At 36.7% G+C, this 25160-nt stretch overlaps 1 protein-coding gene across 9 annotated transcripts in view; it reads left to right on the plus strand.

Moving 5' to 3' along the window:
* The window catches only part of LOC114280810 (putative cyclic nucleotide-gated ion channel 20, chloroplastic), a 95652-nt gene that overhangs the window by 38164 nt on the left and 32328 nt on the right, over window positions 1-25160 (plus strand). For all 9 annotated transcript variants that reach the window (XR_014356870.1, XR_014356868.1, XR_014356869.1 and 6 more), the window contains 3 exons: window positions 1666-1923; window positions 3313-3458; window positions 13907-13984. Coding sequence is in view for 6 of the 9 variants with exons in the window: in XM_028223200.2 (XP_028079001.2) it covers window positions 1666-1923; window positions 3313-3458; window positions 13907-13984 (482 nt within the window). In the remaining 3 variants the exon portion in view is untranslated. The remainder of the gene's footprint in view (window positions 1-1665; window positions 1924-3312; window positions 3459-13906; window positions 13985-25160) is intronic.

The raw sequence follows: 25160 nt of genomic DNA on the forward strand, positions 1-25160 counted from the left end.
TGTCTTTTCAATTGCGTCTTGGACAATCTCTGGCCCCAATAATTTCTCATTTTCCACCTTGGTCCAACACTCTAGTGATCTACATTTTCTAACATACAAAGCTTCATATGGTACCATCCTGATAGATCACCTCTAAGAGAACTGTGCATGTTCAAGCACTCAACCAGTAATAGCTTTGTAGTCCAATAGTTGTACTCGAAGGCCTTCATTTCCTTATAAAAGCAAACTCTCCAAATTTATGATCAGCCTCTCCTTCAATGATCTTGCAAAGAACATGAGTTCTTCAGTAGTAAATTCCTACAGGGCAATCAATGAATTCCAGTGAAATCATATCTATCTTTTTTTTAAATCCCTTGCCTACCTAATTTAAATTATATGTTTAATCCATGAATAGGTGAATTAATTGAAGTCTATTGCTTAATTCTTTTAGTTAGATCAAGGGAGGCCCACTTGCACCTTAGTTTTTACACACTTTTGGGCACTAAGCATTGGGCCCATGTCTTTAATTATGGGGCTTTTGACTTGTCTTTTAATTCGGTAGAACACATTTGGACTGTTCTTTTATATTTTTTAACCAAACACATTTAGGCCAATTTTTTTCCCTCTTCTTTTTTCATTTTAATTTGAATAAAGGTAAATAGGAAGGTGTTAGAAAGTTCCTCCTCCTTTTTGTTTGGTCATCCATCCATGGCCAGTGTCACATAGGCCTTGTACTTTGTGTCATACACTTTACGTATATATGGTATGCAAGATTTTGGCTTTTCTCTCTCTTTCCTTTCTTTGGCCAATAGCAAGTGAACAAGTGTCCAAGCTAGGAAGACCAAGTGGTTAAGTCTTAAACTTTTAGTTTTGAATATATCCATTTTCACACACACACACACGTAAGAGACAGAGAGAGAGCCAAAACTTTCCACCCCCTCCCCCACAGTGATTTTCTTCAATTCTTACTCCATTATTACAAGAACCAAACCTTTATGTGATACCCCAACCTGAAACACTTAACCTATTACTTGGAGCAGTGATGCATTAGGAGACCATTTGGGTGGAGCTTCAAGTCTCTTGAAGCTCAAGAACTTGGTGGAGTTCTTCTCAAGTTGGAGGAGTTCTTCATCTCTCATTACCTCTCTTCATTTGTCATCTCATCTTTCGTATTTAAAGCTTCAAGAGGTGGGGTTTCAACTAGTTACTCCAAATGTATTAGGTGCCATGTTTAGGATTATTTGTTTTTCTTTGAAAAGCACATTACATGATTCGAGTTTCTAAAAGTGCTTTTCTAGTTTGTTTGTCAAGGATGAGAATGGTTGATTGAAGTAACTATTGTTCATTTTAAAGTTCTTGAAATATACAAATAACCTAGGGTTTCTTGAAATATTTTTGTTGCGAGAAAATTTCATCAAATCCTTGTCTCAACTTTGATGTAAGACTAATGCAACTTCATATATGTTGCTCTTATGTATTTCGATATGTACTTTGCCACACTCTCCAACATGACACCTCTGATGTATACTTGAATTTCTTGTTTCATTGATGGTGGTATGTATGTTTTCCCTTTCTGATTTTACATGTTTGTTGTCCTTGATTTGATTGTAAGATGTTTGACAAATTCTTATTATTGCAAGTTGTAAAAGTAACTAATTAAATTTCTTTCTAATGATTATTTTGTAGAGAGTAAATCAATGTCTTCGAAATGCTTGTCATGACTCTGGAATGAAAAGTTGTACGAAATTCATTGATTGCGGTCACGGGAATAATATTGGGAGTTTTAAATCAGATGCAACATGGACTAACTGGACGAACAACGATAACGCAACTGCTTGTTTTAATGGAGGATTCTCTTATGGAATTTATGTGCAGGCTGTCAATCTCACTACAGAACAAAGTATCATCACCAGATATATTTATTCATTCTTTTGGGGCTTCCAGGTATACTTTTATATATTTCTTTCCAAATTTTTTTTTTTTTATAATTTTTTTTGCGTTTAAATGACCAATTTATTCATGTTAATATAATTATGAAGGATACGTGATGCATGTTAAGCAGAAGTTTAGTCGTGACATTGCTTTAAACATCTGAAAAAAATTTGTACAAGGCAAGATTCATGAAAACAAATCCAGTGCAACTTCATAATCTTAAAATCCACTACAGTACTGTTAAGCTGGAGTCACCCCTCATGATATTTGCTTTGAAGGGTTTGAATTCAGGAAGTTTGGTTGTCCAAAGCTTGTTAAATATATGACAGTTTTTTACTCATTCTTATGGCAATTTGCATCATACTTTGTTTCATTTTTTCTTTTTTTAATAATAAGAAGAAAACATAGTGAAAGTTGTTGGTAGCATGTTTTCTGTATTGTCTTTTTCTTCTATTTTTTCTCTGAACTGTTTGAATATTTTTTTATAGAAAATATGAAGTCAACAAATTCTTGGTAGCCAAACTATCTAAGTCGACTAACATTGATCAACCATGCTTGTAATCAACATAAGGACATTATAAATGTTTTACGTTGTGGCCAAACCATGGACAACCATGAATTAGGTTCTGTTGCATCCTGTATTAAGGTATTATTCCTAGAAGAAGTGGATATGCAAGTTCACTCTGATACCACTTGTTTCAATCAATACTCTACTTTTTGTTAGAATTTATTGAATTGTTATATCCTTGTAAATGTGTAATACATATATTCTTTTTAGAAAGTAAGATTAATTAAGAAAATATGATTAACAGTTTTATTTATTTATTTTTTAGATTGGATATTTCAACAGTTAAACAAGCAAATAAATTTGTATATCACACATTCAAGTATGAAGGGGCAAAGTTGAAGGGTAATAAAAACAATTTTAGACTTGATATTGAAATGAATTTTTTGTAGAACATACTAAACAATAGTAAAGTGGTTGACCAATAGCTCTGAAACTAATATTTAATTCCTAAAGAATGGAAAACAGTAAAGTGGTTGACAATGGTCTTGTCACCATTTGAGCTTATATATAATATAATACTAAAAATTATCATGAAAAAATATATTTTTTTTATGAAAGTACCCTGGCTATAACTGCATCTTATTTTTTTAGGTTTTGTCATATCGATGTATCCGTTTTGTATCATAAATGTATCCTATATCTGTATCCGTATCTGTATCCATATCCATGCTTTATAGCTTGAGATAATTCAGATTCTACACTATGAAGGATAGTCTTTTGTATCATTACTAAATAATTAAGGGTTTCTAATTTTTTGTTTATTTATTAGTATTATTGTAACACCAATTTTACATGTTTTTTAACACCTTTTATCCGCTTTGGGATTTCAAAAGCAAATCAGTACACTGGCTGGAAATCAAATACCAAGTTATTTTGTTTGGGAGATCCTTTTCACTACAGCCATTATTGGCCTGGGGCTGTTGCTTTTTGCTCTTCTTATTGGAAACATGCAGAACTTTCTCCAGGCTCTTGGACGCAGGTATGACTTCTCACTGTGACAATCTTTTGTAGTTATACTTTTGTACATGCAATGACCATTGATAGGTTTGATAGGCACACAGTCTGCGGTGTGTTGAATTTTGTTAATTGTTATTAAGAATATTTTCAGTGTTCAATATTTCTTTTTAGTAAGCCTTCAAAAAATTATTGATGACACAACTGAGACTAGAGAACTTTGCACTGACATGATTTGGTTTTTTTGATTGGCAACAAAAAGAAATTTATTAAAAAAGTGAACAAGTACAAGAGGGGGACAAGAAGTCCACCTAAATCAAGAGAAGAGAAAAAAACAGGAAGGAAAAAGTTAGGGTAAATTACACTTACCTCCCCTAAGGTTTATGAAATGACTTAAACCTCCATTGAGGTTTGATTTTCAATTGCACTGATCTCCCATGAGATTTAATGAATTGTATAAACTTTTTCTAAAGTTTTTGAAATGCTAGAAACCTTCTTTGAGGTTTAGTTTTTAATTACACTTATCTCCCCTGAGGTTTAATGAAAAATTGCAAAAACCTCCTTTAAGTTTTCTAAAATGACAGAAGCTTCTCATGAGGTTTAGTTTATTATTATAATTTTTTTCTTTTGTTTCTTTATCATAAAAAAATAACAAAAAATGTTGACATCATTAAATAATTTAATTATATTTTTGATTTACCCTTTAAAACTATGTTGAATTACAAATAAATAAAAATATAAAATTTTTATTTTCTCTCTTTATTATGCCTATAATTACGGTTGATATCCTATACCCCCCTGCCTCGTCGCTCACCCCTTTAGAGGCTCCCAAGAGTCCACTGCGTACGTAGGAAGGTCACTACCTAGCGGTACAATTCCTTTTGATGCCCTATGCCCTCCGGGCAGCTCCTTTCGTGAACTTGTCGCTTGCTTATAGAGCCTCCATAGTGATTTATGTGAAAGAGGTTAGATATGGTGTGGTATATTGCTTCCATTAGGTAGGAAGCTATAGTCATTAAATAATGTGTTAATGTTTTTTATTTTTTTATTTTTTAAATATATATATTTATTTAAAGATTTTATATGTTTTATTATCTTATATATATATATATATTTTACTTATATATTAGGTATATATCGTGAAGGCCAGAAAGAAGGCAAAGGAGACGAAGGCAAAGACAAAGATGAAGGCAGAGGAGACGATCTGCGAGAGAGAAAGAGAGAGAGAGAGAGAGATGATCTGCCAAAGAGAGAGAGAGAGAGAGAGAGACGAACTGCGATAGAGACGAAAAACAGAGAGAGAGAGAGACGACCTTCGAAGTGATAAAAGAAGAAGAAAAACGAAGCAAAGGACATACCAGACACAACCTTCAGGTTCTTCTTCACTTTCTTTCTCCTCTCTCTCTTTGTTGACCAACAAGCTAGGGTTTTTGTTCTTCTTCACCAACGATCCCATCTTGGCCAGGATCGCGTTTCTCTCTACGGAAACGCAATTCCTACACGTTTCTTTCTAAGAAACGCGGAATCGCGTTTCTTATGAAGATTCGTCACCTGTTAGGATGATTCCTACAACTAAGGTATCTTCTATAACGAATCCTCACAGCCTTAGGTTTGTTTATTTTGAGAAGAGAAAAAGTTAGAGGTAAGAGTCCTATCTCATCCCCTTTTATATTAGATCATTAGCAAAATTATAGGAGCTCTCTAGGGCATAAATAAAGATACCAAATATGCATAAGGATGAAATAGGAAACATAGGAAACATTCCTAATACGTTCTTAACACTCCCTCTCAAGCTGGTGCGAAGATATCTCTCATGCCCAGCTTGTTGAGAATATCACGAAATGATTTATTCCCTAATCCTTTGGTGAGAATATCAGCCAGTTGGTCCCCAGACCTCACGAATGGTGTACATGTAGTGCCACTAGTGAGCTTTTCCTTAATAAAATGCTTGTCAATCTCCACATGCTTGGTCCTGTCATGCTGAACTGGATTGTGAGCTATATTGATGGCTACCTTATTGTCATAGTATAGTCTCATCGAATCAGTCCGATGAATCCCCAAATCCTGCAAAAATAATCTAATCCATAATAGCTCACACACACCCTAAGCTATAGCTCTGGATTCAGCCTCTACACTGGACCGTGCAACTACATTCTATTTCTTGTCTCTCCAAGTAACTTGATTTCCTCCAACAAAGGTACAATAGCTAGAGGTTGACCATCTATCAGTGACCAATCCAGCCCAATCAGCATCTGTATATGCCTCCACACTAAGATGACCATATTTGGAGAAATAGAGACTCTTTCCCAGAGAAGACTTGAAGTACCTCAGAATAAGTGAATTGCACGTGGAGCATGCATAAACTAACCATACTCACTGCAATAGCAATGTTAGGATACGAATGAGATAAGTAAATAAGCTTGCCCACCAGTCTCTGGTACCTCCCCCGGTCTACAAGCTTGCTTCCTTGATCCTTACTAAGCTTCAGTCCAAGGCCTAATGGTGTATCACAAGCTTTACTACCAAGCATTCTAGTTTCTTTTAACAAATTAAGCACATATTTTCTTTGACATATGAAGATGCCATCTTTGGACCTAGCAACCTCAATACCTAGAAAGTACTTCAAGTTGCCTAAGTTTTTTATTTCAAACTCATTGGCCAAATACTCCTTTAACCGAAGAACCTCCTTAACATTATCCCCTATAAGTACAATATCATTTACATAGACAATAAAAGCTGTTGTCTTACCATGTGAGGAGTGTTTCACAAACAAAGTATGATCAGCTTGACTCTGTTTGAAACCATATTGCAACATGGCCTGAGCAAATCTCTCAAATCAAATCCCAGGAGACTGTTTAAGTACATAGAGTGACTTGTGTAGGCAGCATTCTTTTCCTTTAGTTTTAACATTCTCAAAGCCTAGGGGAATGTCCATCTGCACTTCTTCTTCCAAATCACCATGGAGGAAAGCATTCTTCACATCAAATTGATGGAGAGGCTAGTCGAGATTAGCGGCAAGGGAGAGGAGGACTCTGACAGAGCTCATCTTAGCAACAAGTGCAAATGTCTCCTGGTAAGTCTACTCCATAAGTTTGCATAAAGCCCTTGGCCACCCATCTTGCCTTGTAACGTTCAATTAAACCATCGGCTTTGTGCTTCACAGTGTACATCCACTTACATCCAACAGGTCGTTTGCCGTTAGGTAACTCAGCCAATTCCCAAGTGTCATTTTTTGCAAGAGCTCTCATCTCCTCCATCACGGCATGTTTCCACTCAGGAGTAGAAAGAGCATCCTGAAAATTAGAAGACTCACAGAAGAAACTTTAGACAAGAAAGCTTTATAGGAAGAAGACAGATTAGTGTAGGATACAAAATGAGAAATAGGATGTTGAGTGCAAGACCTAACCCCTTTCCTATTAGCAATGGGAACATCTAGGTCAGAAAGAATAGAGTTACCTGGAGGTTCATCAACAGAAGAGGATTTTGGACACTCATCAGAAGGAGAAGATAGCAATGGAGAATCTGAATTGGTCTCTTGTACCCAAGTAACTTGTTTTCTATCCTTGTCCCTGACATAAACTTTGCTATCTTGCACTGTGGATTCCGATTCAGACTCAACAGTCTCAATAGCTGAGTCACCCTTAACATCCTGCTCAATCACTGATGGTAGTGATACAGGTAGTGATACAGGAATTGCTTCACACCAAGGCTCCCCTTGAAAGGATGACTGCGACACCAGTGAGGACAAAAAGTAGGACTGAGACTCAAATAAAGACACATCCATAGAGACAAACCATTTCCGAGAGGGTGGATGATAACACTTGTAGCCCTTTGGGGTGGCAGAGTAACCTAGGAAGACACACCGAAGAGATTGAGGATCCAACTTACCACGGGTAGGAGAATGGTTATGAACAAAGCACACACACCCAAAGGTTTTGGGAGGAATGGAGAAATTAGAAGAGGAGGACCCTAACAAAATCTGAAGAGGAGTGTGTTTGTGGAGAACTTGGGTAGGAAGACGATTGGTGAGGAAGGCGGCAATGTGAATAGCTTCCCCCCAATATGATCGAGGAACATGCATTTGAAAGGACAGACAACGTGCAATATCAAGAAGATGGTGGTTTTTACGCTCGACAACACCATTCTGTTGAAGGGTATTGGTACAAGAAGTTTGGTGAATAATACCATGAGTAGCAAAATAGCTGGCAAGGCTAGAGTCAATATATGCCCCCCATTATCAGAATGCAGAATTTTGACAACTGTCGCAAACTGAGTGCAAATCATTTTATGAAATTTTTGAGACACGGAAAAACCTCATATTTGTCCTTGATAAGATATACCCAGGTGGTCCTGGAACAATCATCAATAAAGGTGACAAACTATCTTTGACACTTTAAAGACATAAAACGAGAGGGACCTCATACATCAGAATGAATCAATGAAAAAGGGATTAAACTTTTATTAATAAAAAGGAGCAAAAGAAGCTCTGTGTTATTTTCCAAGTTGACACGACTCACAGTGAAACTCAGAAATATTATTTTTCAAAAAAACTTAAGGAAAAAGATGCTTAGTAACAAAAAAGATGGATGCCCAAGACGACGGTGCCACAGCCATAGGTCTTCCTTGGTAGATGATAACTGAATAGAGGAATGAGCCAGCTGGTCTACTTGATCCAGGATATAGAGACCATTCGCGTTTCTACCACTGCCAATCATCTTCCTCGTGATAAGGTCCTGAAATAGACAATGATCATGAAAAAAGGTCACATTACAATTTAAGTCCCGAATAATACGACTCAAAGATAAAAGATTAACACTAAAATTGGGAACATGTAGAATCGACGACAAAGGAAGGGAAGCAGTGGAATGAATTAAACCTTTCCCAAATACTGAAGAAATAGTACCATTAGCAATTCTAACTTTATCCTGTCCTTAAAAAGGAGTATATGCGGAGAACAAATCAGAAGACCCAGACATATGGTCTGAAACACCAGAATCGATAATCCAAGTCAATCTTTGATGCGATAGGAAAGCACTTGTAAAAGAAGCTAAGTTACCTAAATGGGCAAAGTTATCTGAAGATGAACTAGATGCCTGATGGTCTAGCAAGTGGTGAAGAACAACCTCTAGCTCAGAAGTAGAAAAACCAGAGATATCAGCGGAAGAAACAACCGGAGCTGGGGACGGTGGCTCAACTGTATCAGAATGATGGGCTCGGGCATTGGACCCTCGGTCTCTAGACTGACCAGAGTGACCCCCATGAGAACCAGAACAATCTCCACAACCCCCAGATGGCGGCCCATGCAACTTCCAACAAGTCTCACGGGTGTGGTAAGGGCGACGACAATAGTCACAGAAGAGGGTATCCTTCTCAGAAGAAGGACGGGAACCACGATCCCCATCTCTAGATTGTGCAGAAACTAGGGCAGATCGGTCAGAAGAGGTAAATGGAAGCATCGCAGAACGACGACTCTCTTCATTCTATACATAAACAAATGCTTCTTGGAGAGAAGGAAACACATCCATACCAAGCACACAACTTCGAACAGGATCAAACTCCATATTTAGACCTTCCAAAAACTTGAAGACCTGCACTTGTTCAACAATTTTTCGGTAACCAGCATAATCAGTGGGATAGACCAATTTGTAGTCCTAAAGATGATCAAGTCGCTTCCACCGATTACTAAGGAAAGTGAAATATTGGAGGATAGTCATCTCACCCTGGACGGACCGGTCAATGGAGCATCGCAACTCAAAAGTCTGTGAAAAATTACCTTTGTGAGAATACGTAGTGGCCACAGCCTCCCAAATATCTTGTGTTGTGTCCATAGACAAGTATCGCTCACCAATCTCTGAAACCATGGAATGTATCAACCAGCCCATGATAAGAGAATCGGTAATCTCCCACTGATCATAACCCGGGTATGTGGTACTGGGGGGCTAAACATGCCCATTAACATATCTCATCTTCCCTTTGCTCTTCAAAAAAATAGTCAAACTCTGTGACCACGCTAGATAATTTTGACCATTAAAGAGAGGCGCTGATTTTCTGGCCAGAATGGAGAGAATCAGTCATAATAGGAGGCAAAACAGGACTCGTGCCTTGAGGAGCAGGCTGCGAAGTAGAAGACTCACTAGTCGATTCTACCATGAATACTCTACTAAGGAACCCTCACAAACAAACACTGGTCTAACCACAAACCCGGAAGAGGGGATAACACAATAACCAGAACCAAAAAAAAAAATTTAAGAGTACATTTTTTTCCTTTTTTTATTTTTTTCAAGAAGACAGGAAAAAAAAAAAAAAGAAACGATTTACATAATAAAAGCAAAGAAGATTAAACCAGTTCACATCAACCCAGACCCACACGAGAGAGAGAGCAACAACCCAGCCCCATGAGAGATGGAGGCCCGACTGAACCAAGGCTTCGTCGAGTCTATCGATAGCCTGCGAAGGAAGAAATGACATTCTTGATTGGCCCTTCTATCCTGCTGACAGACCTGGGCTGGGAAAAGGAGGCCCCGACGAGCCCTAGGGTGTTGTCGAAGCCCTAGGGGCTGCGGCTAGGACTGTCGACAGTCTAGCTAACGACGACTGGTGACGTCGGAACCCTAGATGGCTGCAACTGGTGCTGTGGTGGTGAGACTGGGGTGTGGTGGTGCTGTGGTTGTCCGACTGGTGCTGTGGTTCCTAAGGTTTCAGAGAGGCTCTGATGCCGTGTTTATTTTGAGAAGAGAAAAAGTTAGAGGTATGAGTCCTATCTCATCCCCTTTTATATTAGATCATTAGCAAAATTACAGGAGCTCTCTAAAGCATAAATAAAGATACTAAATATACATAAGAATAAAATAGGATACATTCCTAATACATTCTAACAAGGTTCTGTTAGCAAACTCTCTTAGGAGACACACCGCCCTTTGCCTTACCTTGGATTTGAGATCCAGCTCCCTAACGTTGAGATAGAAGTCTTACTATACAATGTAGGGAGTATCTGGCTATTGGGAATGATTTACAATCTATGTGTGCCTCCTTTATCAAAATCCCCCTAGCATTATAAGAAAAAATAACAAAAAATATTGACATCATTAATAATTTAATTACATTTCTAATTTTACCCTTTAAAGTTGTGTCCAATACGCCAATGGAAGGCTTTCACGTGAAATTAAGGATATACATAAGGAACATAGCATCCTTTCATGATTTCCAAGTGCATATTATACAGAAAGTAAGCTCCCATACAAATCACTCACCTTGTTCCAAGGGTTCTGAAGGTTTGAAATGTAGTTTGCCAAATCCCACACCAAGTATGGAGTGAGGTATTAATGTCAAAAACTCAAAATCATTTAATTGTTTAGTACGTGTGGTTCCCTTCCTAAGGGTCTTAAAGGTCATTGGGGGTCCAAGGCGAAATCCCAAGTTATGGAAGTGGTTGAATGAAAACCAGGAGCAAGGGCAAAGTGGGCGTCTGCTGCAATGACCAAACGTTTGGCAGAATGTTCACTGGATATATCAGATGTTCGATACGGGGATACTCCAAGATATTTCAGGCTTGATTATGACGGCATGTCCTCTGTGATGTCTAAACTAGATGTCCAGTCTAGGGAGACCTAAGAGTGGATTTCCAACATTGAGTTTGGTTGGATGTCCGCAGCCTCTACCGGTCGTCTGCTAGATTGACCAGTCATGTGAATCGGACATCCAGTCTCACGTCCTCAGTTGAAATTTTCAGTTTCAAACTGAGTTTTCTAGAATTCAAGTTTCATATCCAGAATCTCAACTTCCTAAAGGCCTAACAACTTGTTCTAGAGCCAATAATGCATACATTAACATGGGTCTCTTCCACTAGGGCCTCCAAAGGTTCAAATTCCCCAACAATGGGGGTTTCCTTCTACAATTCATACAAAACACAAGAATTCAAGTTTAGGGTTCTCAATATTCATCATAAGCATGAAATTGGCAAGGGTTTCATAACTCGTAGAAAAATCCAATATTTCTAGGTTGATGTTGAAGAGTTCTCCTTCTCCTTCACTTTTTTATTTTTTTTATTTATAATTATAAATTCTTTCACTTTTTCTTTCTCGCTCTCTCAAACTTCTAACATATTGCAAAATCTCTCTCAATTGTAGTTGTCAAATCAAGAATCGTATCGTGAATCAATAATTTTTTTTTTTTTTGTGAATCATGAATTGAATCAAATCAATAGTAGTTAAAATTCAATACAAATTATAAAAAATAATGTCAAACAATCGTATATATGAAAAAAAAATTGATAAGGTCTAGAAATCAAGATATGCAAGAAGCACTTCGAGAAGAAATGATTTTTTGTTTAATGTTGTTAGAATGTGTTTATGTTATTTTCCAAGGAATTTGAGATTAACGATCTTGGTGCTTTACGGTATTTTCTTAGGATTGAGATTGTTGGATCAGACAAGGGTATCTTCATCTCTCAAAGAAAGTACATTTTTGACGTCCTTGAGGAAGTAGGGATTTTGGGGTGTAGACCTGTTGATTCTCCTATTAAGGCCAACCACAGACGTAGTAGTGATGGAGACCATGGAGACAAGGGAAGATATCAGAGACTTGTGAGGAGATTAATATACCTTTCTCATACTAGACCAAATATTGCGTATGCCGTGGATGTTGTAAGCCAATTCATGCACGATCCTCGAACAAGTCATTTGGATGCAGTGAATCAAATCCTAAGATATTTGAAGTCAGCTCTTGGAAAAGGGATCTTGTTCTCCAATCATGGACATTTGAGGCTAGAGGCTTTCACTGATGCTGATTGGGCTGGAGCAATTGATGATAGGAGATCTACCTCAGGTTATTGTACCTTTGTCGGAGGGAATTTGGTGACTTGGCGAAGTAAGAGCAGGCAGTTGTAGACAAGTCGAGTGCAAAAGCTGAATATCGGGCCATGGCAAACGACATTTGTGAGCTTATATGGCTTTAGACTTTGTTGACTAACTTGGTACTATTAAGTAGTGGGCCAATGAGATTGTACTGTGACAATAAGACTGCTATTAACATTGCCCATAATCCAGTTCAGCATGATAAGACTAAGCACATTGAGATTGACAGACATTTTATTAAGGAGAAAATCAACAGTGGAGTAATTTGTATGCGCTTTGTAAAATCAGCATATCAATTAGCTGATATATTTACTAAAAGGTTAGATAGTAAGGTTTTTCATCCTATTGTGTGCAAGTTGGGTATGAGAGATATCCATGCACCAACTTGTGGGGGAGTGTTAAATTATTACATGATGGGTAGTTTGGTAATTGTCACTAAGGTTCTTATTAGTATAAATAATATTGTGTTAGAGAGGACAAAACTGATTTTAGGTTTTGTGCCTCTTCCCTTCGTATTACTGCCTCTCATCTTTATTCTTCTTTATCTCTAAATTTCTTCTCCTTACAATTTTAACTGATACCAAGTTGAAGTGCAAAAGTATGAAAAACTTAGATTAGGGTTAAAGAGAGAGAGGAAGAATAAGAAGAAGCAGCAGCTTTATTCAATGTATGTTTTTAGGCTCATATATATATAAACCTAAACCATCAGAAATATTTATATGAGATACAATCTAATCATATGCCACAATACCCTTACTCAACGTAGAAAATAACATAAACACATTCTAACAAATGTTAAACACATAGTTTAGGGTATTGTCGTAATGAACTTCGATACAAAATGCCTTTCTTTCAAAACACATAGTTTATGCAAGATTCAAATGACAATTGTCACAACTAAAGTAAAATGACAATTGTCAAGTGAGTTAATAGAATTTATTAGAATTTTTCTAATTAAGTTGTTGTATTTTCTTATTTTTGATAGGGATGAAATTTAGGGGCTTAAACTGTTATTAATATTTTATTGGGTATGGATAGTCTTATATGGTTATTGTTTTTGTCTAGAAAATGCTAGAAGTGTGTGTAATGGAAAAGCTTAACTAGAGATGTGGCAAACTATATACAATAAGTAGTATACAAACATATTGATTGAATTCAGCAATTATGACACTGTTTTCCTTTAAAGCTTTATCTAATTTTTCAAGTGAAGTCCATAAATATTTGATTAGCAAGTTTTTAATTTGTTATTTCTTTATTTTCTATCCAGGCATTTAGTTTTAAAACAATCAATTAAATTTTATATTCCGAAGTGTCATCCCAATTCTGAGTGGATTTATTAGCTGCTCATTCCCAATTACATTCTCATAGTGAATGAAATAGAAACTTTAGGATTCATTTTATGATTCAGAGTGCAAGGTATCAATAACATGATTTTGATCTTTGAGTTTCAGCCTGATTGCACAGATGTATGAATAGATATTAAAATATTAATTCATCATATTGCTGTAAGTTCATGTTTTGAATGTAGTAACAGAAGTTCCTTTGGTTTATTGTCAGTAGAATTACTGTCTTCTTGAATTGGAAATTATTTGCTATTTACAATACTTGTTATTCTCTTCAGGCGGTTAGAAATGTCACTCAGGCGCCGTGATGTTGAACAGTGGATGAGCCATCGGCGGTTGCCAGAAGATCTAAGAAGGTATTACCAATTTCAATTTGTTTAATTTACATTTTCCCTTTGCTTTCATAAATGCATTGTCACACTTTTTGGGTAGAACTCAACCCCAAAAGCTAGCAATTAAGGTGACCTTTACACTCATATACTTACTACTTAAGTAATCAGGCAATGTGGGACTTCACTTCACATTACTACCCTAGCTATCCTTTATTAATTGAAATCAAACTAATTTCTCATAATTTTGGGACTTATTTTTTAACTAAGTAACTATATAAATTATGTATATCCTTGTTAACAAAATCGGACTCCCAGACAAGGCCAATCTAATACACTTGCCCAAATTACCTTCTTTTTTTTTTTTTTTAAGGTTTCCTACTCTAACATCTTTTACTATCAATGTGGTAGGGACATTATGGTTTGCATTTTTTTGTCTCCAATTTTTCATCAAACCCAAATATATAAAAAAAAAAAATAAAGGGAATCTTTTCCTTTGTATTCCGATTAGTTCCAATCCCATAAACATGGATTTCCTTTCCTTTTTCCAAATAGATTTGGTTCCACACTTATTTTATACAGAGATGGGATGGGATGGGGTGGGGTGGAGCTTAGAGTTAGTGATGATGACACAAGGAAACAACCGCAATGATGGATGACTATGAAGTATGGGTATTTCAACAAATATGTTGCACCCATACCGGCTACTAGTACTTTGCATGGTTCTTCTACATACATACATACTAGGTACATGAAACACGTACCTATATTTTTTGGGGCATTTCCCTAAATAAGCTAAAATAGTAAATCAATTCCCAAACTAAGCCTAGTTTTCAAAGAATTCCCAAAATAAGTTAACTCGCGGTTCACAATCGCGATTTCAACATATTCCGCCTGTTTCGCGTGAAAGTTAGGAAATCTTAAATTCGTGGTTACGAAAAGCGATTTTGATTAAGAAATCGCGGTTACAAAACGCGATTTTAATTAATTTTTTTTTCTTTTGAACTCGCTGTTACAAACCACGATTTCATCCAAAAAAAATTTTGTTCTGAATTTGCTGTTTGTAACCACGCTTTTAGGAAAAAAAAATTTGTGAACTCGTGGTTTGTAACCACGAGTTTAGAACTGCTACTCAACACATCACTCACACTCAATATATATATATATATATATTTTAATATATATTTATAATTTAATATATATATATATAAATTTTATTTCATAAAATTGAAACTAGTATAAAATAATTATTTTTTTATTTTAATTCTTAATTTTTTTTTAATTTTACTGTTTAGGGATAAAATTTATTTTTTTTGATTTTTGGGTTTAAGGTTTAATTCTTAAAATTTATTTATTTTTATTTTAGGGTTTAGGATTTATAAAAAAAATAAATTTTAAGAATTAAATTCTAAATTCTAAACCCTAAATTCTAATTGAAAAAAAATATTAAACCTTAAAAAAGTATAATTAATTAAAAAATTAATTAAAAAATTTTAAAAAAAATAATTAAAAAAAATTTTAAAAAAAATAATTAAAAAAATTTATGACAGTGAGATCACACATATAATTTATGTTTTAAAATTTTTTTAAACATTTTGTTCAAACCAAACACGTTTGTAATTTATGTTTTTCTAAAAATAAACAGAAACCAGTTTATAAAATTTTTGTAAACATAAACCAAAAACGTAAATGTTACCAACGCTACCTTAGTGTATAGGGATAAAATTTATTTATTTTTTATTTTAAGGTTTAGGGTTTAATTCTTAAAATTTATTTATTTTTATTTTAGAGTTTAGAATTTAGGGTTTAGAATTTAGAATTTAATTCTTAAAATTTAATTTTTTTTATAAATCCTAAACCCTAAAATAAAAATAAATAAATTTTAAGAATTAAACCTTAAACCCAAAAATAAAAAAAAAAAAATTTTATCCCTGAACAGTAAAATTAAAAAAAAAAATTAAGAATTAAAATAAAAAAATAATTATTTTATATTAGTTTCAATTTTATGAAATAAAATTTATATATATATATTAAATTATAAATATATATTAAAATATATATATATATATATATATTGAGTGAGTGATATGTAGAGTGTGAATGATGTGTTGAGTAGCAGTTCTAAACTCGTGGTTACAAACCACGAGTTCACAAAAAAAAAAATTTCTAAAAGTGTGGTTACAAATAGCGAATTCAGAACAAATTTTTTTTTGGATTAAATCGTGGTTTGTAACAGTGAGTTCAAAAGAAAAAAAATAATAATAATTAAAATCGCGTTTTGTAACCGCGATTTCTTAATCAAAATCGCTTTTCGTAACCACGAATTTAAGATTTCCCAACTTTCACGCGAAACAGGCGGAATATGTTGAAATCGCGATTGTGAACCGCGAGTTAGCTTATTTTGGGAATTCTTTGAAAACTAGGCTTAGTTTGGGAATTGATTTACTATTTTAGCTTATTTAGGGAAATGCCCTATATTTTTTCTTTTTACTTTTTGTCGTACCCCAGCAGTATCTAATATATACCCAAGCTATATCTCAATTAGAATGGTATTTTCTTCTATACAGAGTTGAAGCTAGTTTCATTGAACTTTCGTTTTTTATACTTATCATTAGGGGTGGGCAACTCGCCCAAACCAACCTTACCTGCACAAATCCAACCCTACCCGCATGCATAAATAGGGCAGATGCGGGTCTATTTTTCCATACAAAATTAGGTTCAGATCAAATCTGACCCTACCAAATCTGCAAACTGCCCGCAGATTATGTTTGAAATAAAAAAAAAAATCTCACTCGCACATGTTGAATTCATTTTTTGGTTGTTCTTTCTCTCTCTACACAGCTATTTCTCTCTCTCTCATTGGGGCCTTCTCTGTCTCTCTTTCTCTCTCCTCCCCATCGTCGTCACCACCACCACTACCATCTCTCGCCCCTTGCTCGCCATCTCTTTCTTCACCTCTCCGTCGCCATCTCTCTCCTCTCCTCTCCTCTACCGTCGCCGTCGTCTCTCGCAGATCAACCCCTACTCGATCGCCGTTCCATCACCTCTCGCACATCAACCCAACCACGTTGTTGGTTGCTTGCCGTTGTCCCCTCATCTTCTCCCTGTTATCGTCGCCCAATCGCAAACCAGATCTAGAGATACTAGATCTGGAAGATCTACTGCAAACAAAACCAAAGAAAAAAGAAAGTTTCATTGCACGAAGGTACCCAGATCTAGAATCCTCCTTTATTTATTTATGGTTTGTTTTGCTGGTTCTGTTTGTAACTTTTTGCTTTGTTTATTTAATAAAAGAAATTCTTTTCATTATTGTATGTGATAAAGCTAGGTTGAATAATAATAAAAAAAAAATTTGTTTGTCTTTTTTCTTTTGTCTTTATTTGTTATATACATATTCAAAGTGCAAAAAAAAATTATTTATGTTTGTTTTTTTATGGCTTCAGAAAGTGGGGAAGGCCCCAACGCCAAAGCCCAAAAATAAAATTTCAAAAAAAAAAGAGTCTAATTCACAAACCGCATGCACAACTGCATGACCCACCCGTTCGATCTGCAACCCGCACTGCAGGCAAATGCGGTTCCATTTTTTCCCAACCCACACCCTATTGGGTGGGTCTAACCCGTCATCTGAACCACACAGAACCAATCCGTGAACACTCCTACTTATCATGATTTTAAAATTAAGCTTTTATTTAATATAGACATTTAATTTAATTTATACCTTACTTTTGGCATCAAATGTGAATTGTAAGTTGGAATCTTAACGAACTAAACCATTTAACTAATTTTTGCATTACTCCAAATTCAAAATAAATATTTTTTACGAACGTACCAAGCTATACCCGTATCCTACTTTTTTTACTTTTATTGTATTAACGTATTTGTATCGTACCAATACTCATACCAACATGTGCACATGCTTCATAGATGGACGATGATGGTTCAAACCAATGAGGCTGTATCAAGAAGGCAACTATGCCGATCAAACAAAAACAATGGATCACAATTTTGGCTATGACACCAAAATTGATCTAGCACCAAGAAGAATAAAAGAAGGACAAGCAGGGATCTCAATCTCAACCATCAATATTCATATCAGAGTCTAGTCCTAAAACTATTACATAAGCCATAATATAAGGGTTAACAAAAAATAATATCTCAATCCCAAATCTTAGTTGCACAAAGCGGGAGCGGGGACGGGAGTGGGGAATCATGAGCCGATAGAAGTTTCTTAGGTTGGGAGCGTCTCGGGGAGCGGTAATATATATATATATATATATTTTAATGCACATTAGAAGTTTTTTTATAAATATTTTTATTTTAATATACATTAATTATTTTTTTTATTTGTTATATTTTTTAAATAATGTATTATTGTTAATTTATTTTTTTATTTTTAATTGATATATATTATAAATAAAAAATTATAATAAATAAGGAATAATAAATTATGTTAAAATAAATAAAAAGAAAAATTAGATATTTTATTTTATAATTTTTTTAATTATATATGGTTTAATTAGATTTCTTTTAAATAATTGGATGATTTATTTTATTTATTATATGTTAAAAAGTTAAGAAATAATAATTTACAAAAATTATTATTATATATGATATTTTAAGAAATAATAATTAAATATTTTTTTATTACATCTATAATGTATGATAAATTATATTTATTATAAATAATAATTAAACATCTTTTTATTACATATATAATATATATATATATATATTATATATGATAAATTATATATATTATATATTATATATGATCCATACGAAGAGAGAGAGTGAAGGCAACGACGAACAGAGATGAAGAGGGAGAGAAGTAGAGACCAAGAGAGAGAGAAGCACAGAGAGAGTGACGAAGACGAAGATGAAGACGATCGAGAGAGTGACGAAGACGATCGCGAGAGTGACGAAGATGATCGAAGCCCTTTCTCCTCTCATGTCGACATCGAAGGTTAGGGTCTCTCTCTCTCTCTCTCTCTCTCTCCTTTACGATCCCATCTTGGACTAAATCGCGTTTCTCTCTCCACAGAAACGCGATTCTTACATGTTTCTTTCTAGGAATCGCGGGATCGCGATTCTTACTCAAAATCGCCACCTAGTTGCACGATTCCTGCAACCAAGTCCCAAATCAATATTAGGTGTGTAAACAAATTGAACTCCCTTTAGATATGGCCAGATTTCAACGGATATGGAATTACTTAATCTTAGTCTAATACACTTGCCCAAATTACCCTCTTTTTTGTAAGTTTCCTACTCTTAACATCTTTTACAATCAATGTGGTAGGGACATATTGGTTTGCATTTTTTTTTCTTCCAATTTTTCATCAAACCCAAATAAAAAAAATGAAGTATATATTTTCCTATAAATCCAATTAGGTCAGTTGAAATGTCAAGTGCAAGAAGTTAGATTAGATTAGAAAAGAAAGAGTGAAGAGAAGGAAAGAAGAGAATATGATGAATAGGTTTTTGGAAAGCATCCAACTCAAAACCAATTTGCAATGGGTGGAGTGGCCTCTAGAACATATGGACCAGGCAACGATGTGGGACAAATCTCTAACACTCTCGCACATGATACCGTTAGAATAGGAAATTGTTATAATAGGAAATAATTGTATTATTCCTTTTTTCCTTTTTTGTGATTGCTCAGACTAGGCCTGTAATTGCTCAATTATCAATATAAAAGGGAATGAAGTCTAACTCATTCCCTAATTCCTTCTCTTCTCTAAACTTACATAGTATCAGAGCCAAAACCCTAGCTCCATCTCTCTGTTGCCTTTTCTCTCCTGTCAAAACAGTTCAGACCGACCAAAACCCTAGCCTCATCTCACTGTAGCCCACACCCAACCTACCTACAGTCAAACCCCAGTCCCAACACCTTTGCCCAGCTATCTCGACAACCTTTTAGGCTTTGTCGACCTCCTTTCCACTTTCGAGGGGGTTGTCAGCAGTCCCTCTGGCGTCATAGGCCTCTGTCGGCACTCCCTCTGGCCATCTGGGCCCTCGTCGAGACTTCCTCTGGCCATCTGGGCCCTCGTCGACCAGCTTTCAATCTGCGTAGGACTCTGTTGCCATTTTCAACTTCAACTCTCATCTTTGTTCATCTCATCTCCAGCCTCTGTTTGTTTAGTACACCTCTGTTAACTATTGTTTAAAACACTCACTAAAAAAATAAAAAATAAAAACAGGATTCTTAATTTTTTAGTGGTTATTGTGCTTGTTACTCCGCTCTTATCTTCCTAGTTTGTGATTGGCATTGTGTTTGAGGAATAATTAGTAGAGTCTCCATGGCGAATTTGACTAGTGAATCTACTACCTCTCAGCCATCTCGGGGCGAGAGTTCTGTCATCCCTTCCACTATAACTGATAACCTCCACACTGGCCTTAGAATCACCACCTCTCCATTCAATGGTCAAAATTACCTAGCGTGGTCGCAGAGTCTGACTATTTTTTTAAAGAGCAAAGGGAAGATGGGATATGTTGACGGGTGGGTTCAGGCACCCAGTCTCACTGACCCTCATTATGACCAGTGGGAGATCACCAATTCTCTGATTATGGGTTGTTTGATCCATTCTATGGTTCCGGAGATTGGAGAGGGCTACTTATCTATGGACGCTGCCCAGGATATTTGGGAGGCCATAGCAACTACTTACTCTAGGAGAGGGAACTTCTTACAGACTTTCGAGTTACGTTGCTCCATTGAAAGGTCAGTACAAGGTGAACAGACTATCCTTTAGTATTTTACCTTCCTTAGCAATGGGTGGACGCGGCTTGATCACCTTCAAGATTACAAGCCTGTCTGTCTCACTAATTCTGCAGGTTACTGGAAGTTTGTGACTCAAGAGCGGGTCTTGAAGTTCTTGGAAGGCCTAAATGTGGAGTATGATCCTGGTTCAGAGCAGAGTACTTGGCATGGATGTGCTTCCTTCTCTCCAAGAAGCCTTTGCTTTTGTGCAGAATGAGGAAAGTTGCTGTTCTACAATGCTTCTTTCTGCTACTACTGATCGCTTGGCCCTAGTTTCTGCACCCTCTCGTGATGGTGACCGCATGACTCGTAGTTCTCGTCCTTCCTCTGAGAAGGATAATCTTTACTGTGACTACTGTCGTCGACCTTGCCGCACACGCGAGACTTGTTGGAAGCTGCATGGTACTCCCTCTAGTGGCCAAGGCGACCATCCTGGTACTCGAGGGGGTCGGTCAGGTACTAGAGGCCGCGGGGCCAATGCACGGGCCCATCTTTCAGACACTATTGAGCCCTTATCTTCATCTCCGGTTGTCTCCTCCACTGCTGATGTCTCAGGGTTATCTGCCTCGGATTTTGAGATTGCTCTTCGCTGCTTACTAGACCGTCAAGCCTCTACTTCTACCACAGGTACACCTTCTTTGTCCTTTGCCAATTCAGGTAACTTGGCTTCCTTCCCATGTGCATTGCTATCTCATACGCACGTCCCATGGATTATTGGTGCTTCTGACCATATGTTTGGCTCCTCTAATTTATTTTCAGAATATAACCCCTCCTCAAGTTAGAAAAAAATCCGTATTGCTGATGGTACCATTTCGTCTGTGTCACGGAAATGTTTAATTCATGCCCATCTTCCTTTCCTTTGTCTTCTGTTCTCTATGTTCCAAATTTCAGTGTTAATCTTTATCTTTGAGTCGTATTACCCGTGACTTAAATTGTAGTGTGACGTTTTTTCCTGATCGTTGTCTTTTTTAGGACCTCATCACGAGGAAGAGGATTGGCAATGGTAGAGAGGAACATGAGCTCTACATTTTAGATCAGACAAACAAGCTGGCTCATTTATCTATTCAGTTACCATCTACCAAGGACGGCATTTGGCTGTGGCACCGTCGCTTAGGACATCCCTCTTTTTTATTACTTAAGCATTTATTTCCTTCTTTTTTTGAGAAAAATAATGTGTCAGATTTTCAATGTGAGTCTTGTCAACTTGGAAAACAATACAGAGCCTCTTTTGCTCCTATTAATAAAAGTTTAGTTCCATTTCCTTTGATTCATTCTGATGTTTGGGGTCTTTCCTGTTTTGTCTTTTACTCGTCAAAAATGGTTTGTTACCTTCATAGATGATTGTTCCAGGGCTACTTGGGTCTATTTGATGAAAGATAAAAGTGAGGTATTTTTTGTGTTTCAAAACTTCCATAAAATGATTTGTACTCAGTTTGGGGCGGTTGTCAAAATTTTACGTTCTGATAATGGGGCGGAATATGTTGACTCTGGTCTTGCCACTTACTTCACCACTCATGACATTATTCACCAGACCTCATACACTAATACCCCTCAACAAAATGGGATTGCAGAACGCAAAAATCGCCATCTTCTTGATGTTGCCCGTTGCCTATGCTATGAGATGCGGGATTCTCGATCCTACTGGGGGGAAGCAGTTCTCACTGCTGCTTATTTAATTAATCATCTTTCTACCCAAGTCCTTCAAAAACAAACACCTCTTCACGTGTTGTTCAGGTCAACCTCTTCCGGGTTCTTCATTCCTCCTAAGACTTTTGGCTGTGTTTGCTTTGTCCATAATCATTTATCCACTCGTGGTAAATTGGATCTTTGGTCTCTTAAGTGTGTTTTTCTAGGTTATTCTGCCACTAAAAAGGGTTATAAGTGTTATCATCCTCCCCCTCGCAAATGATTTGTCTCCATGGATGTCGCTTTCTTTGAGTCTCAACCCTACTTTCCGACCCCCCAGTCTCCCAGTCATCCTTTCGGGGGGAGCCTTGGTGTGAAGCGATTCATGTTCCACTTCCGCAAGTGGTTGAAAAGATAGAGGATGATAAGCCAACAGTTGTTGAAGAAAAGAAAGCAAGCAAATTTTATATCAGGGACAACGACAGACAGCATGTCACCTGTATGCAAGAGACTACTTTCCTTCCTCTGCTACAAGCTTCTTCTCCAGATGAGTGTCCAAAGTCACCCCCCTCTCCTGAGAGTCCAGGTAATTCTGATCCTAGTGCTTGTATTCTTGTTTTGTCAGATCTAGATGTTCCCATTACTAATAGGAAGGGGGTTAGGTCATGTACTCAACATTCTATTAATAATCATGTCTCTTATTCTCATCTGTCTTCCTCATATAAAGCTTTTCTGTCTAAAGTGTCTTCTATGAGTCTACCTACCAATTTTCAGGATGCTCTCTTTATTCCTGAATGGAAACATGCCATGATGGAAGAGATGAGAGCTCTCAGCAAGAGTGGCACTTGGGAGTTAGTGGAGTTACCTAGAGGCAAAAATCCAGTTGGGTGTAAGTGGGTGTACACTGTAAAACACAAAGCAGATGGTTCCATAGAACGGTACAAAACAAGTCTGGTTGCTAAGGGCTTCACTCAGACTTATGGGGTGGATTACTAGGAGACATTTGCACCGGTTGCTAAGATGAATTCTGTGAGAATCTTACTCTCTCTTGCTGCAAATTTGGATTGGTCACTTCATCAGTTTGATGTGAAGAATGCCTTCTGCTGGAAATTTGTGTTAATGTATATAATAAGATAGTGGCATATGATAGTGGTGTTGGTGGCATATGATAGTGGTGTGTTGGTGGCATGTATAGAATATGATAATGGTAGATAATAAGATAGTGGCATATGATAGTGGTGTTGGTGGCATGTATATAATATGATAGTGGTGTTGGTGGCATGTATAGAATATGATAGTGGTAGATAGTGGTAATATATAATATGTAAGTGGCATATAATGGGTTATAATGATGTTTGTAATATCTCCTATATAAGGAGTGTCATTTGGTCTTGTAAGATAAGAAGTTTTGAATATAACAGAAATATATTCCTTCTTCCTCATATTTTCAGAGTTCTTCTTCCTCATATTTTCTAAGTTGGTATCAGAGCAACAAAAAACACAGCAGCCCTAAAACCGTCATAGCCATGTCGGAAGTCACGTCCGAAACCACTTCAACCCCTGCCGCTGTCATTCCGGTGAAAACGTCCAACTCTCACTCTGTCCAAATCACCACCATCCGCCTAAATGGTGATAATTTTCTCCGCTGGTCACAATCTGTCCGGATGTATATCCGTGGGCAAGGAAAGATCGGTTACATCAGTGGTGACAAGAAGGCTCCTGCTGTTAATGATCCGCTGTTCGACAGTTGGGACGCTGAAAACTCCATGGTTATGACATGGTTGGTCAATTCCATGGAGGAGGATATAAGCTCTAATTACATGTGCTATACTACTGCACAAGAATTGTGGGATAATGTTAGTCAGATGTATTCTGACCTAGGAAATCAATCTCAAGTTTTCGAATTAACTTTGAAGTTGGGAGAGATTCGTCAAGGAGATGATTCCGTCACCAAATATTTCAATTCGTTGAAAAGGTTGTGGCAGGATCTTGACATCTTCAACACATACGAATGGAAATCGGTTGACGACTGCAACCACCACAAGAAAACTGTGGAAGACAGCCGTATTTACAAGTTTCTTGCCGGCCTCAACATTGAGTTCGATGAAGTGTGAGGAAGAATTATTGGCAGACCTCCTCTTCCATCCATTGGCGAAGTATTTGCCGAAGTCAGAAGGGAAGAGAGCCGAAGGAGCGTCATGCTTAAGAAAAAAGGTACTGGTGAATCAATTGAAATTTCTGCTTTAATTAGCGATGCTGCGGCCAACAAGGCTGCAAATTACCAGCGCAGGTTTGATGATAAGCCACGGGTCTGGTGTGATTTTTGCAACAAGCCTCGCCATACACGCGAAACGTGTTGGAAGATCCATGGCAAACCTGTCAACTGGAAAAGCAGCAAACAAGGAGAGAAGAATCGTGGCTTTCCTACCGCTAATGAAACCGATTCAGGTCCCTTCAACAAAGAGCAGATTGATCAACTCTTAAAGTTGATAAAATCCAACTCCTCATCCGGTACTCCTAGTGTTTTGTTGGCACAAACAGGTAGAAATCCTAAAGCCTTCTCTTGCCTAAACTTCTCTCCGTGGATCATAGATTCCGGTGCCTCCGATCACATGACTCGTTTTTCCCATTTATTTAGTACCTATTTCCCTTGTTCTGGTCATGACAAAATCAGAATAGCCGATGGTAGTTTTTCACCTATTGCAGGAAAAGGATTTATTAAACTAACTGAGAAAATTAATCTCAATACTGTTCTTCACGTCCCCAACTTAGCCTGTAACCTTTTGTCTGTCAGTAAACTATCTAAGGATTCTAATTGTCGTG

This window comes from Camellia sinensis, chromosome 15 (assembly GCF_055761805.1).
Source record: "Camellia sinensis isolate YWXY chromosome 15, ASM5576180v1, whole genome shotgun sequence".
In the NCBI taxonomy this organism is placed as follows: domain Eukaryota; kingdom Viridiplantae; phylum Streptophyta; class Magnoliopsida; order Ericales; family Theaceae; genus Camellia; species Camellia sinensis.